At 41.5% G+C, this 15465-nt stretch overlaps 2 protein-coding genes across 7 annotated transcripts in view; both read left to right on the top strand.

Annotated features, from left to right (window-relative positions):
* The window catches only part of CWH43 (cell wall biogenesis 43 C-terminal homolog), a 35215-nt gene extending 26881 nt beyond the window's left edge, over positions 1–8334 (top strand). For 3 of the 5 annotated variants that reach the window (XM_053941545.1, XM_053941541.1, XM_053941546.1), the window contains one exon: positions 7971–8334. In XM_053941545.1, coding sequence (XP_053797520.1) covers positions 7971–8064 — 94 coding nt within the window. In that variant the 3' untranslated portion in view covers positions 8065–8334. Of the gene's footprint in view, positions 1–1365; positions 1827–7970 lie in introns of those variants that run through there. The other 2 variants (XM_053941543.1, XM_053941542.1) reach the window with 2 other exon arrangements.
* Positions 8335–9453: 1119 nt separating this feature from the next.
* Positions 9454–15465, top strand: part of DCUN1D4 (defective in cullin neddylation 1 domain containing 4) — a 42358-nt gene continuing 36346 nt past the window's right edge. For both annotated transcript variants that reach the window (XM_053940998.1, XM_053940997.1), the window contains exon 1: positions 9454–9541. In XM_053940998.1, the coding sequence (XP_053796973.1) occupies positions 9517–9541 (25 nt within the window). In that variant the 5' untranslated portion in view covers positions 9454–9516. The remainder of the gene's footprint in view (positions 9542–15465) is intronic.

Below are 15465 nucleotides of genomic sequence, written 5' to 3'. Positions count from 1 at the left end.
ACTTCTGGTTTGTAATTCAATTTTTTCGATTGATTTGGCACGTGGCCTGGGAAAATCAGTCTGTTGTGTCACAGCATAAAGTGCAAGTAATGCTCATTTCACCCAGGCAATTTCTGAGATTGTATGATAGGGATATTTGTCAAGTGTTGTGATGATTCTGTTGATAGATGATGAAAGATCTCCCATGTTTCTCAGCACTTTGGAGATTGGGCTCTTAATATACTGTTACTTAGAATATTAAATACAATATATACATTAAATACTTTTTGCATAAGCATTTTAAAACATACCATATAATTGGAGATAAAAAGAATGCCTAAGGCAGGATGTTGCATGTGTCAAGAAGGAAAAGGACTAGCTTTAATGTAAAAGAGTAATTTATTTCTAAATTGCCATCATTTTTCCACTGGTATTGCTAAGTAAGAGATATACAGAGGAAGATATTTATTCTAGTATTAAGTATTAATAGTGAAAGAGTCATGAAGTTTGTGACAGATGTTGCCACAGAGAGAATAATTCCCAGTAATGCCATGTTTACTATCCCTAACATGCATAATGCAGAACATATTACTTTCTCATATACATCTGACAGTTGAGTGTACTCACTTCTTATGCACCACTCAGCCACTGGCTTCCTGTCTAAGCAGGGGTTTGGTCAGACTTTTCCACATGAAGGAACTTGCCTACAGTTAGCATTCATGTTTAGATTTTTCTCAGTTGACTTCAGCACAGAATCTTGTCCTAATTTCTTTTGTCTGCCTATAATCAGAAAATGTTTACCCTATTGGAATGTATTTAACTTTTTCCGATTAACTCAACTTCTTTAGAAATACAGTGGCAGTGCTCTTAAATATTACTTAGCACTGATATTTTGAATAAGTACTCAATTTTACTTTTGCAGGTCTGTCTACCTTAATAGTCAGCTGTCAAAACTTTCATATTTAAATTTGGCATGAAATAATTAGAATTTTCATCATAATTTGCAGAAGTAAGATATACAATATTTATAACAGGGTTGGCTGTTTTGATACTATGGGTGCTACAGGTATTTAAATTGTATTTCCACTAAAATTAAGACTAAAAACTTAGCTTAGAATTTAAGTAGATAAATGCTTTTTAGTAGACTCAGCTTTTTCATCTGGAGTTCCAATTATAGACTGCCTATAGCATCAGTGGTCTCCAGTATACTCAAAGGCCTTTAGCAGGAGAGGGTTCATAGAACCTGATTTACATTTAATAGACCTGAGGCCTATTTCTGAAACAAATTGCCTAGAACATTCAGAAGTAGGGTAGTAATTGTATGATTTAATTGCATGGGACAAATAATGTTGTAATAGTATTGCTCTGTTAAATGTTTTTTTTCAGGTTTGGATCTTATAAAGATGGACATAATTATGTGCCTATTCATCACTTTCATATGAGCACTCCTAAATATTTTAAACGGACAAATTAGAGCAAGAAAATAAAATTATTATTGAGACCAACAAGAAAGGTTTGTTGCTTGACACGGAATTGACAGCCAAAAAGACTACAGTGTTTAAGATGAGCAACTCTTATGCTGCACAACACTGTGAATGTGTGTGTAATAGTTGGTGACTTCTTGAACGAGCTGCCATCACTGTGAGGGAGGCAAGATGCATGCATTTTTATAAACTGGTATCTACATTGGCCAGATACCTGCTTTGTATGCAACAAAGCAAGGGTGGGAACTTGCTTTGGCAACAACTTCTTCAGCTTTTGGGGAGGTTTCATATATCATGACGTTTCAGAGTGCTATTGCTGCTACTGCAATAAAAAGATTGCCCTAGGGTTTTTCAAAATAGAAATTGTGAAAAATAGTGTATTTTTTAACTGGGAGATATGCACTAAGTATGTGTCTAAAATGTGTGCCTTTTCCACTGAAACATTATTTACATCTACTGCTATTCTACATTTTATTCTTAAAAGAGTTTTACAACAATTTGCAGATAATTGATGTTCATAATACTGGAGAAAAAGAGGTAACTTTTATAGACTTCATTTTATTAACTGGACATTAGACACTTCAATGTTTTTACAAAGGGGAGAGTAGAGTACCTCTAAATAATGATGGTTATGAGACACCTACATGACCACACTGATGAAGAATTAAAAACAATTGTGCTCAACATAACAAGGTTTCTGAGAAGGGAGACAAGTTAGTTGTAACTTTTATTTAAAATGAACTGTAATAAAGGGGAAAAAAAAAGCAAAGCTTTGTTTTTTTGCTAGCATCACACTTCAGTGGGACTAAATAGAGATGTTGCTTTTTCGACCTAGGCAATGAATTCCCTGTTATGCCATGCACATATGACCCAATGTAAAATCTTGTGTCTTCTTGGAGTCTCTTGCAAATGTCTTTTATATTTAGTTCCTGATCCTTCAGTATATGTGCAGAGCTTCCCTTTAACAATGAGGACATCTTCAGTGCTGTCCAAAGGATGTTTCCTGCTTGTGAGAAACATGTTAGATAATTTAAGTGATGCATTGAGTTTGGAAACCACATTTGTGACATTGGTATTTCATACTGTGTGTCTTTCCAGTCATATCTAAGCATACCATAACTGAGAGGAATAGGATATGTTGCAGGAAAGAGGGTGGAATTTTTTTCTCCCTCTAATTTTTCACCATATAATTTTAAGAAGAGCTTGAGCATACTCCATTTTATTGTTTCTCTATGTAAGTAAATACAGGATGTGTTTTCACCCATTGTTTCTTATTCTGTGGAGTCAGGTAATTGCTGCCAGTACCACACGTACCACTTTATTCTGGTCACGTATCATTTACTCCCTTGTTTTTAGAGCTGTGTTTCTGAGAGTGAAACTGATCACTGATGTTTGTGGGCAGAGGATGTGTGAAAGGTATTCCAAAGTCTCAGTGGTTATGTATTCATCATCTCAGATGTAACTGACAATTAACCAGCTGCTGTTGAACTCATTTCTCACCTATGGGTGCTTTGTGTGTCTTTACAAGCCCTCTGAACTTGTTCTTTGTGTGACTCTCCAGCAAGACAGGATAAATGATGTTGTGGAGAGATACAAATTATTTTCTTGCACTTTTAGCAATTTTCTTCTGCAAACACCAGTAGCCCTTGTCTCTTCTTTCTCCCAGCTTGCAAAAGCAGCTGGCACTGGCACCAATGTTGCATAGTGCTCTGAGTATCCTCATTTATTTTCAGCACGTTCTCGTGCTAGCTCTGATGCATGTCCAGCCACAGGTTTGCCTCTTCATAGTCTGTAGAACACTTAACATTATCTTGCCACATTATTTAACATTCTCCACAGGCTGACTCTGCAAACACCTTGTAATGTGAGCAGATTATTAATGTGAAGTGCAAGAAATGTTACATATAAGTACAAAAAGCTTTAAAACTCCTAATTTTTTAACAATTAAAAAATAGGATGAGGATATTTTTCAAGAAGCCAGACAGCATAACATGACTTGCATAACAGATTAGATTACAAATCATATCTGTATGTAATCTTCAAAGTCTCTTAATGGATTTTTTACAGGATTTAGACATGCTCACCCCATTAGGAAGGTTCATGTTGACAGTGAAAAAAATCTAAAGTTTGAATATTTTCTTCTTCTAAGTAGCTTGTGTAGTTTAATGTATGTAATTAGTAACTAATATTTGTTGACATTTGCATTATTTTATCAGAATGATTAAGAAAAAACATGACCACAAACTGTTTATATACTTTTCTACACCTGTAGTTAGAATTGGGCTAAAATGAAACTTTATTTGTCCTTACATCTACACACTGATCTAATCCCTTGATGTTTAAGTGGTTTAGAAAAATGTGCATTAAATATCTAAGTCACAATCATTGTTTCAAACTATGACAGAAATGTGCTACAACAGGTCCTGCTGCAGGAGTGTGTGACTAATCTTTTAGTTTTCTAATCATACTCTCCTCATCTCAACTTTCATAAGAAAGTATGTTATGAAAGAAGACGTTTGTGGATATCTTTATGCATTTAGAGATGGCATGCAAAGAAAATAATGTATAAAATAAGCAGTATTTACTAAAGGTTTGAACTTTTGCTTGTGGTAAAAGGTCTAGATTACATATATCTGACTTCTAAATAATATGTATTCTGTTGTGCTCCAAATCCCATCCTCTGCAATTCTGTGCAGGTCTGTTGAAGTTTGTAGGAATGTACAGGAAGAGACAGCAGTACATCAGGGGCCTATCAGTGTTTATCTTGGAATAAAAAAAGAACTTCACGTAACATACATGAGAACAACTTCTGAGAGTACTAGATTCTTCAGCAGGGTGGATACTCCAGTCTCCTCTTACATATATATTCCTGCCTTGACTCAGGCACAGTGACTCTGGTGTTGTTACAGAGCACTCCAAAACCTGGGAGCTGCAGTTCAAACCTCTTGGGTTAAGAAAAACCTGAAATTGTTATTTCCCATTTTCAAAAACAGTGTTGCAGCTACAAGCTGAGCAAAAGTTGGACACGCCCTTTGGTTTTGAACCAGACTTGATGTTATTGAAACAAGTTGTGGCAGCTTAAGTGTACAGGTAACCAGTTCCCACCTGTCCCACTGAAACAGAACACTGAGAATGTTCATGGTCCTCTGCTGATAGTGAGGGAGCTTTGTGGCCCCAGAGAGGGGTGCTGGCTGTTTTGATGCACCCCCAAGGTTTAGGAAGAAATTCTTAGCTGCTCTCAAGCTTGGCTGATTAGAGTTGCTTCATGATGAATGAAGAGAATGTAAAATTTTAAACTGAAGCTGAAAAAAACTCTATAACTGGAATGTAAGAGTTTAGGTATCAGCAGCCCAGAAACATGATTTTTTCTCATGTATGTAAAATGACATTTGTTTGCAGGATGTTACAGAAGGACAATTGGGCCAAAGTCATGTACTCGTGGAGCAAGAGTTAGAAAATAGACCTTTTCATTTCAACAGGGAACACAGTATGGGTCAATGGGACAGGGAGATTAAAATAAGCTGAACTGTTTTATGAGGAGTGCTTTGAAGAAGTTAGTATAATCTGCAGCTGCTGCTTTCTGCCACTTGAGGTCCTCTTTTGTCCCTCATTGGTACAGTTTGCTGATACCAAGCAGGAATAACTCACGGGTGTTAGGTTTTTTCATTGTAACTCTGAGGGTGAAAAATCTTTTCAGAAGCATTACACAAACCTGTGTTAACTTGGGTATCAGTTCTGCATATCTGCAAATGATTTAGAACTGTGATTACTGGACTTCTTGTAGGCACTTTATTTATTTTCTTATAATACGCTGCACTGTGCTTTGTTGCTGCTTTATCTGCTTTCTTAATGTTCAGCATATTCTTCTTTGTAATGTTTTTCTTTTCAATACAATTCTCTTTCCCCTCTGATTTTTAAAACACATCATGGTGTGTGATTCTGCTGCCTAAAATTAACTTTCAAGCTTGTTTCTAAGCAAGGGAAGATGAATTAAAGTATTCAAGAGATACAACTTTAGCAATCTGGAGTCTGATATCCTTTGGAAAGTTTCCTTTTGGAAATTCTTTCTCAGACACATCTGCACTGTTTCTGATAGTGAAGAAGATACAACTAAATGGCTCCTCTTTCTCTTGTTATCCAGTATTTTTCACAGTCTACAATTAAGTTTTTTTTTTTTAACGTGGTTGCCATTTTAGCTATCAATTTCAAAAAGCAATGCAAACATAAAGCAAACAATGGCAGTCTTTTTCAGAAAAAAAGAAGAAAAGTCTGCAGTTCCAAGGTTGATCTAACAGTGTGCAAACTGGCAGGTGCATTTACTGCCACTCTTCACTTCCATGGTTTGTTATTCCTCACCTGTGCATTGATGGGAGCACTTGCACATATGTGTAGTAAGCCAGATCTGGATATTCAGCTGACTGGGAAAACAAGCAAAGAAAACTTAAAGAAGTGTTGAGAGGTTTGTTTTATTTTGGGATTTTTTTGGTTTTTGGGAGCATTGAGGACAGTCTCGCTCTTTGACCTACCTTGCTATTTAGCTGTCCAAGTGATTGCACTGGCACAAAATAAAGGATGCCAGGAGGGTTAGTATTAAGACAATAGGTGGAACTGCTTAAGCTGTCTCAGTCCATGTGGTAGTTCCACCCTGGCTAGATGCCAGATGCCCACCAAAGCCACTCTATCACTCCCCTGTGCAACTGGACAGGGGAGAGAAAATATAATGAAAGACTTGGAGGTTGAGATAAGAACAGGGAGAGATCACTCACCAGTTAGTATCATGGGCCAAACAGACTTGACTCAGGGAAATTAATTGAATTTATTGCCAATCAGAATCAGAGCAGGACAATGAGAAGTAAAACAAATCTTAGGAGCACCTTTCCCCTGCCTCTCCCTTCTTTCTGGGCTTAACTTTATTCCCAATTTTCTACTCCTCCCACACAGTGGCTCAGGGAGATGGGGAATGGGGGTTATGGTCAGTTCATTATGTGTTGTTTCTTCTGCTGCTTCCTTCTCAGGGAGAGGAGTCCTTCAGCTGCTCCAGTGTTGGGTTCCTCCCACGGGAGACAGTAGTACACAAACTACTCCAACCTGAGTTCTTCCCATGAGTTGTGTTCTTCATGAACTGCTCCAGGGTGGGCCACTCTTCCACGGGGTACAGTCCTTCAGGAACAGGCTGCTCCAGCATGGATCTCCCACAGGGTCACAAGTCCTATCAGGACCCTGCTCCAATGTGGGCTTCCCACGGGGCCACACATTTCTTTTGGGCATCCGCCTGCTGCAATGTGGGGCCCTCCATGGGCTGTGTAGGTGGATCACTGCAACCCTGTGGAGCTCCATGGGCTTCACCACAGTCTGCAGGGGAACATCAGTTCTGCCACCCAGAGCACCTCCTCCCCTTCCTTTACTGACCCTGGTGTCTGCAGAGCTGTTTCTCTCACATATTCTCACTCCTCACTTCTCTGGCCACAATTACATCTGCACATTAACTTTTTTTTTCCCTTCTTAAATATGTTACCATGGAGGCATTACCTACATCACTGATTTGTCTGTCTTAGAGCTGTCTGGCCTTGGCTCTGCCAGATATAGGGGAAGTTTCTAGCAGCTTCTCACAGGAGTCACTTCTGTAATCCTTCTGCTATCAGAACCTTGCCTAGCGACCCAATACAATGTTTGATCAGCCATGACTTGATTGATCTTCTCTATGTAAAATGAAGCATTTCTGCATTTTATAAACTCAGGCTTTATAAAGGAAATACAGGCCTGATTTCGTAGCATCTGTTGGCTTGGAGACCTCCATAGTGGTTTACAGCTAGAAGTAACAAAGGGGATTACTTATAACTTCTTGAGGTTGGAATGAAGGTGCATGTTTTAATGGCCTTGTTCTCATGGGGCAGGCCTTTTCTGGCTGATGCATGAAACCCCTATTTTGCAGGCAGAAGCTAAGAAAACAAAGTTTCTTTTATGTTTCCCTATGGATTTCTTTTCAGATCTTGTTTTTAAGGGTCAGGGATTATACTTGTGCATTCAAAAATATATTGAAGTTTTGCTTGTCAAACCTATTTGCTCCACAATTAGGAAGCTGTAGTCTAAGGAAATATTTTTAAGGCCAAATAGTATCTTTCATTTTAGACTAATATAAATGGGGGGAAAATACAAACCTTTCTCTCTTCAGATACAATAAAAAAGGGGTTTTCTGTGCCACCTTTCTTTACATCTGTATCAATTTACAACTTTGTAAGGCATGGAAGAAGTTTTCTTTTTGAATATGCTTTTATTCTGAACTAGCAACCTGCATGCTTTTTATGGTCAAGTGAACAAACAGACACCCCTGAAGGAATTGTTCTTCTTAAACCAGAATTAGATCACATGAACTACTCAGTGGTGCCCCTATTGGGTGTAAGAACTTGGGATGACACATACTAATGTGAATGTCTGGCATGTGGGATGTTATAGAACTACCAAAGAAGTGAAACCTAGCTTGCACTGCTTTATAATTTTTTTTTTCAGAGGTTTCACAGAATCACAGAATATTCTGAATTGGAAGGGACTCACAAGGACCACTGAGTCCAGGTCTCAAGTAAATGGCTCATACGGGGACTGAACTCCAACCTTAGTGTTATTAACACCAACCAGCTAAGGTCAAGAAAAGATGGTGAAAATAGGAAAATATCCTGAGACACAGGCAGGAAGTTCTATAGAAATAATTTCAACGAGTTAGTGAGTAAGTAAGAATTTCAAATAATGTGAGCTTTCATTGCTCTGACATGGGTTTTAGTACATGACTTTTGAAAAGTGGATTCATTTTTTTGTGGACTCCACCCTCTTCTCTGTAAAACAGGCAGTGGAAAACAAGCAAAATAAATCATCTGCACTTGCACATTCTGACTCACTGAGTAAGGCAAAACTTACAAAAAACCCCAAAGAAACACAAACAGGCCTGTGATCAGTTAATTCAGGACTGTATGTTAATGCATTACTCCAAAGGGACAATTACCTTAAATCTGGCACTACTTCAGTTTCATAGTCCTTGGCTTTCTTTTAACTTAACCTTTTACCGGAAGGGTTTTTTTCATTACTCAGTTCTGCCTTTATAATTCCCCACTGTGCACGGACGCTGCTCTAGCAGTCTCTTCGCATCTGTGTTTCAGAGCCGGGAAGTGCCAGGGCCGGCATTTATCCCTGGAACGCCACGGGATGCTGCGCTCGCATGCTAAGCGGCAATGACCTGCAGGGAGGCTTCCTCCCCCGGCCCAGGGATGGCGACCTCTTCGTGCAAGGGGAGGGAAAGGAGGGTGGCTCCACGCGCTACATTTCTAGGATCGAGATCAATACGCCGGGGCATGAGCCGCTGCCATCGTCCCGCAAGGAGCACTCTCGCCCCCGGTTTCCCCACCGCCCATCCTGCCGCTGCTGTAACATTGACCTGACACTTGTGTGCGTTCGGCTGGCGTTGGCAGCTTGCCATTTTTCTCCTTTGGAAGCGGGAGATGGAAGAAATGAGGAAATCGTGCCAGGCCAGCCGGTGATTTGACCGCACCGCGCGGGGATCACGGAGCAATTGGCGAGTGCCGCAGCCCGGCCCCCCCGCCCCGGGCACTCCCGCCCCGGGCACTCCCGCCCGCCCGCGGGCCCTGGAGGGCGGGGCAGCTCCACAGGCCACGCCCTCTTCCGTATCGGCCAATCGCATCAGTGCATGGGCGCGGCCCTTGGTCCCCATAGCCAATCAGCGCCGCGAGTGACACAAAGTGGTGCTCTTTGCACGCGCTTTAAAGGCCGGGAAAAACTGGCAGCGCCAGAGCCCAGTCAGAGCGGAGAGGGGCGTGGCCGGCGCGGCCTTCTGCCCAATGGGAGGCCGAGGCGGTAGTGCGGGGCAGGCGGGGGGAGAGTGGCAGCAGCCTCAGCCAGTAAGAGGGCGGGACTCGCCGCGTCCCTCGGCAGCCCGGGCCAATGGGCGCGGGCGGTGGGCGGGGCGGGGGTGTCCGTGCCCAGGCTCTGGATTGGGAGCAGGGCAGGAGCCGGGCCGGGCCGGCAGCGTGTGCAGCGCTGCACGAAAATGCACTCGGATGCCGCCGCTGTCAGTGAGTAGCGCCGGGGCCGGGCCCGCCGCTCGCCTCGCTGCCCGGCCGAAAGAACCGCCCGGTTGGGGGCGGCTTCTCTTGCCCCTGACCCGTGAGGGTTGGCCGAGCGCGCCACCGGGACTCCCGATGCCGGGGAAGGGTTCAGGCCCGCGGGTGCGGGACCGCCGCGGAGCGGGGCGATGTGTGCGTGCCTGGCGCTGGGGCCCCCGCGGGGACAGCGGGAGCCCCGCGGCCCTCAGCGCGCTGCTCCGGGGGGCGGGGGCGGGAGCGGGCGGGGGCAGCCGCACCGGAGAGGGCCGGGGGCGCTCGGAGGGTGTGACGCAGTTTGTCCGACCCAGCTGGTGAGCGGGTGAGGCTGCGGCCGGCCCTCGTGGCCGGCTGTGAGAGAGCCGGGATTGCCGAGGGGAGCGCGGGCTGCGGAGCTGCGTGTGTAAGGCAAGACGGGCAGGGGTGAATTCAGCGGGTTCCGCCGGGCCGGTGCGGGAGAACCGGGCTGCTTGTGCGGGGGACTGGAGCCGCGGCGCATGGTGGGAGGTGGAGTCCTGCGGCGCCGGCCCCACGCAACGGGGCGGCGGGGGGCGGCGTGGCGGACTACAACTCCCAGCGGACCCTGCGGCGGCGCGGCGCGCTGCCCCCGCCCGCGGACCCCTGGCCGGACCCGCCGTCCCCGCCCGCCCTGGGGAGCACGGGGGCATCGCGCCGCCCGTTCTGCAGGAGCGTAGCGAGGGCTTTGTCTCCGCAATAGAGTTTCAGGCTGTGCGTTCCGAGCAGCGGGCACCGCCGGCTGTAGACGGGTTGCATGGTGCAGGGGGTCGCACATCTGCGTGGCCGTGGGGTGGCCGGGGTTCAGAGATAGGCGCTGTCCGCTCGAGAGACCTGGTGGTCGTCCCGAGCCCAAAGCTGTCCTGTCACAACGACGTCCCTGTGAAATCTCCCAGGAACGTGTTCTCACTGCGAAAGGATTTGCAGCTCTGAGATGCTTTATTACTGTAGAACTTGCTTGTGGGAAAGATAATGAAAATTGAAGCTTTGCTCATGCGTTAATGAATGATGGTCTGACTTTTGGACAAAGTCCTGAAAGCAGTGGTGGATTGAAATGCTGCATAATGCCTGGATTTTCTTGAATCCTCCTGTGTCTCTCAGAATGAGATGTTGTACAGGGGCAGCCTGGTAAAAGCTCTAGCTCATAAGGTTATATCATTTTTTTAATGGTTTTGGTTTATTTTATCTTTATATTTAGAGGTCGTTATGTGTTAGCGGCGAAGTCTGCCATTAAAGCAGAAATAATTGCCTCGTATTAGAAAGAAAAGGATAATTATTCTAGAAAATGCTTTCTGTTCAGTGTCTTTGTCATATGCCCTGTCCAAAAAAAATGCAGGTCCTCATTATATACACGTGTGAGTTACAGTTACAAATATTCAGGGCTCCCTCATGTAGGATGATTAGGCAATGTAGTGATTTTTAATTTTTTAAATTTTAATTTGTCTTCAGAAATCAGTAAGGGTAGTCTTCCTCAGCCTTCAGCTGTTACTGGCTTTTCATTAAAAATGTGCTGTAGTGTGATCAGATCTTACGCCTCAATTTTATTTTTTTTTTTGCTTATATATGTGTTATTTTAACTAGATGTATTTTCCTAAATTAACTAATTTCATTATCTGTAGCTTCATAGTGGTTGGGGTTTTTTCATTGATCTAAATGCTTGAAGCAAGAAGTGTTCATAGCATAGTTTTGCACATACAGAAGCTGGCTTATGGTAGTCTCTCGACTGAAGGTTTATTTTGAGCCCCCTTTTTTGATCCTTCTTAGATCCTTTTCTGTTCTTATGATATAAACTCCATTAATGCATTTTTGCTCAGTCTCGGTTTTACTTTCTGAATACACACCTTTTACATTATATGAGGAAATCAACTTTCCTTTTTTCTATTGAACATGTTTGCTTGAAAGTTTCTTGTAGCTCCTGTAGCTATAATTGGAAAAGCCTTCTCTGTACAAAACCATGTAATAGGTTGAATTAGGCAGGTAAGGCTTTTTTTTTACTGCTTCTCTTCATTCTGTTGTATCAGGATGAGCTCTTATTTGTGTAATTGCAACGCTTCATTTAAATTTATTTTTGTCTGAGTACTTTTTGTGCTCTTAGTGAATTATTAATCCTGTGTTTTCTTTAATTCCCCTCCTCCCACACTTCTTTGCAGGTATTGAAAGCAAGTACTTTGGGCTTTTTCAAAGCATTAGTTCCTAGTTTTGTTTGTGTCTTCAAGCAGAAGAAGATAACTCACTTAATTTGTCTGTCTTGTGCTTGCCAAAAAGCATAGCAGTAGGAAGTACAGTACATCCTGTGAAAGTGTTCATCTCTTGTATCCAATTTAAATATTAGAGGATTTAATAGTGTGGTTATTTCTTCTCCAGGAAGTAAGACTACTTACAGGGCTTGAAGCAGAACCCTTAATTTATATGTGCCAGCATTTTTGTCGTACTATCCAATTAAATTGTTTTGTTTAGTATTGTGGTCTGATGTTAAACAGAATTTTTACTTTTGGCTCATAGATAGAAACAACTACCAGTTCATTCAGTGGAGGGTGTGTGTAAATACATATAAAATTGTGTGTATATAGATGGTTTTATATATTTATATACAGTTCAAGCTGCAAGGCTTTAGCTCATCCTGGGGAGCTGACTGGTGTGACACACTTGATGCAGATGTGTCGCTGCGTAGACTGTGGGACTGGGTCTGCTCAGCTGCTCATTACTGCTCATTGGCTGATGATTACTGCTTCCCTTGCTCTGTTGGTAAAGTAGTTTGTAGGGGCACTCTCTAACCCACTCATTCAAAAGTAGCTCTTGCCACTTACTTAAGTTGTCTAAACGGACAGGTTGATTTCTTGCCTGAAGTGGGTTAGGGAATGTGGCCGTGGCCTGTGCTGCTGGCAGAGCTGTAGGGTCGGTAAATTTTGGCAGGGAGGAAGAATCAAGCAGCTGGGACAGTAATGCTTTTGACTGGCATGGCTGTTCCTAGGCTGTTGCAGCTCCATCATGAGCCACATACCAGATGTGCGTGGTGCTGGCCCAGTAGCATGTGCTTGACAGGGTTGCATTTCTGCTGAATTAGCTAGAGCACAAGATACCAAGTTTGTATTAGCTTTATGCCCTTTGTAGGATGCCAGATGACACCTGGCATGAAGTTAAGAGGAAGGCTTGCAAACAGCTCTCAGGTCATGGCAGCCCATGATGTAAAACTAGCTCACTGACACTTGTTTGAATTAATCTGATGGTGGAATAAGTGTTAGACTGGATGAACACTTTCCATCAATGGAAGCAGATGTTTTACACCAGAAACCCACTTAGTGTTAGGTCTTTGCTATATAGCACAAAACACCCAACCAAAATCACCCCCTCCCAAGCAAACCCAAATCCTGGCATGAGCCAGTTGTGCAGAGTATTTTATCCTATATGCTAGTATAGGAGAATTAGCCTACCTCTTATTTGTTCAATTAATTTAAGGTCAATGGAAATGTGTTCAAACTAAAGTTACAGTTACACAAATTTTACACTGCCTAAATTGCTCTAAAATTCTCAATTGACTTTAAACTGCCGTAGCTCTTTTTGTAAACAAGCCTTCAGATTAGGGTACTCCAAAAAGACCTAGGTAGAATAAACAGTTGTTCCTATGACAGCAAAAAAGAATTATGCTTTTTCCTACCTACATAGCGTGCAGTGATCTTAAAATATTTTGTTGCAGTAGTGATTCTGAGTGGTAATACCAAATGTTAAGAGTTGAATGTGAATGTTTACCTTTAAATGATTTTAGAGTGTGTATAGTAACTCCTACCATATTTTGTTGCTTGGGTTTGAGTTTTCTGTAGGGTTTTTTATTTACTAGCTTAAGTCAGTCTGTGTTTTGCTTCAGATCGTTTTAGGCTGTTGTGTTTGCAAAATGTACACAAATTTGCAGCTGTGGGTTTTGGATACCGCTGGTGTCAGCAGTAGCTCTGAGCTTGGTGCAGTTCTGGGTGCAGGCAGGCAGGAGAAACATTCTGCAGAATCATGTCTTCAGCTTTAATGGCTAGATCCTGATGCTCCTCAAGACAGGTTGGTTCATCCCATCTAATTGCTTGTCCTTACTTTCCAAGCTGGAATTCACTTCTGTTTTCCTTACTTTCTGAATCATGCCCTTTATTTGAGCACACCAAATCAAGGGAGACCCTGCTTTTCAAGCCTGTTCTCTGCCTCCCTTGATCCAAGGCTTGTCCCATGATGGACTGGGAGAAAGGATTCTTCTGCAGTTTGGCCCTGGTATGGGGTGTCACTGCCTGCAGGGTTGCAGCTACAGACACATTGGACATAGATTTTTAATCCTGTATTTGACAGGAATGCAGAGTCAGCTCCTACCTTCTCTGTGCTGCAGTTTGGGATTCTCAGTCTTCAGAGTGTTGTTACGTTTTTGTGTAAATAAGACTCATGTACGTTGTTATTTTGCCTTCTGTATTTAGTAATGAATACAAAAATTTTGCTTCCTGAACATGAGTTTTGAGGGCTTTCGCCAAGTGTAGGTTTCAGATCTGAACTTCTAAGTTCATTAATCAATTCATCATTCATCAATATAACTAGTATTGCTGTTAGGATAATTCTGTAAGTAGACTACAGAATATAAAATGGTATATTTTATAGAAGATTAAATGATTCTTTTTTTAGTAAGTAAAGTTTATTTAAAGCTAACTAAGGCAACAGAACTTTGAACTGTTATTGCCAGTACTACTACAAGTTTTTTTTCTATCTCTGTTACTTGAAAGCAAGGAAAACAATTGAAGAAAAGCCTAAGCATGCTATTTTAATTTTTAGGTATGAGTTTGCCTGATGTGTTTTCAATAAATTTTTTTTCTGATAAGTTTACAGCTGTATCTTAGCAGTAATAAGAATTACTACTATGTTATAACTACTGCTATTTCTATTTTTAAATTTTAATATTGTATATATGGCATATCTGCTAGGGATAATTATTTTTAGACCTACTGGTAAAGTGAGATTTTGTATAGGTTTTCTATTTGCTTAAAAAAATTAGCAGCTTCTAAAGGAAACTTGGACTCCGCTGATCTTGTTTACTACTATTGTTAATTTCTAACTAGGTTTTTAATAGATATTACTGCACCTTCTAGCTGTGTTTTGTCCAAGCCTTAAATTTCTACAGCAGGAACTAAGTTAAAGGTTTTGTTCAGGCAAGTACTTTTTTGTGGTTTTTTTTTTTTTTTTTTTTTTTTTGTGTGTTTTTTTTTTTAATTTTTTAAAATTTTTTTTATGTTCAGATGTTCATTTAAATAGTTCAGCAACACGTTGCTCCTTCTGATATAAAAAAAAAAAGGGATTTGACCTTTAAAGTTGTTTCATTTCAGATAGTTAAGTAGAGTATTTGAGTCCAGTTTACCAGTATACTTTGCTTATATTTAAGATACATTGAGGTTTTTTGTTTTTTGTATTGTATTTTATGTGTAGGGTATTTTGTATTGTATTTCATGTGTAATGAGAGGGTGTAGAATGTTTTTTCTCTAGTTTGTTATGGAAGCAAGCTCTTGTTTCTTTTACCTCTCTGTAACTCTTAGGTCCATAGTTTAAACCTTAACCTATAATACTCTAAAAATTAAACTGTTTTCTTTTTAATTTTAAATTGTATATGATTGTGACTAATTGATTAACCCAGCCTTTAACCCTTAACATTGTGGTAATCACAGACTGCAGACAACTTTTAAATTCCATGAAACTAGGTTGGCTCTGTCATTTCTTTCCCTTCTGGGTTCTGGATTTGCAAATATTCTACTCAGATTTTTTTTTTTTTTAGCCATTACATTCTGAATTACTGCAAAGTATTTAATACCATTTGGAATTTTCATTGCTTCAGACCTCACTGAAGATCAGCTACCTTTTGCATGAAAAAT

Source organism: Vidua chalybeata, chromosome 4 (assembly GCF_026979565.1).
Source record: "Vidua chalybeata isolate OUT-0048 chromosome 4, bVidCha1 merged haplotype, whole genome shotgun sequence".
NCBI classification, from domain to species: Eukaryota; Metazoa; Chordata; class Aves; order Passeriformes; family Viduidae; genus Vidua; species Vidua chalybeata.
Note: the sequence above shows the minus strand (reverse complement) of the source record. Positions and strands in the feature narration are given on the sequence as shown.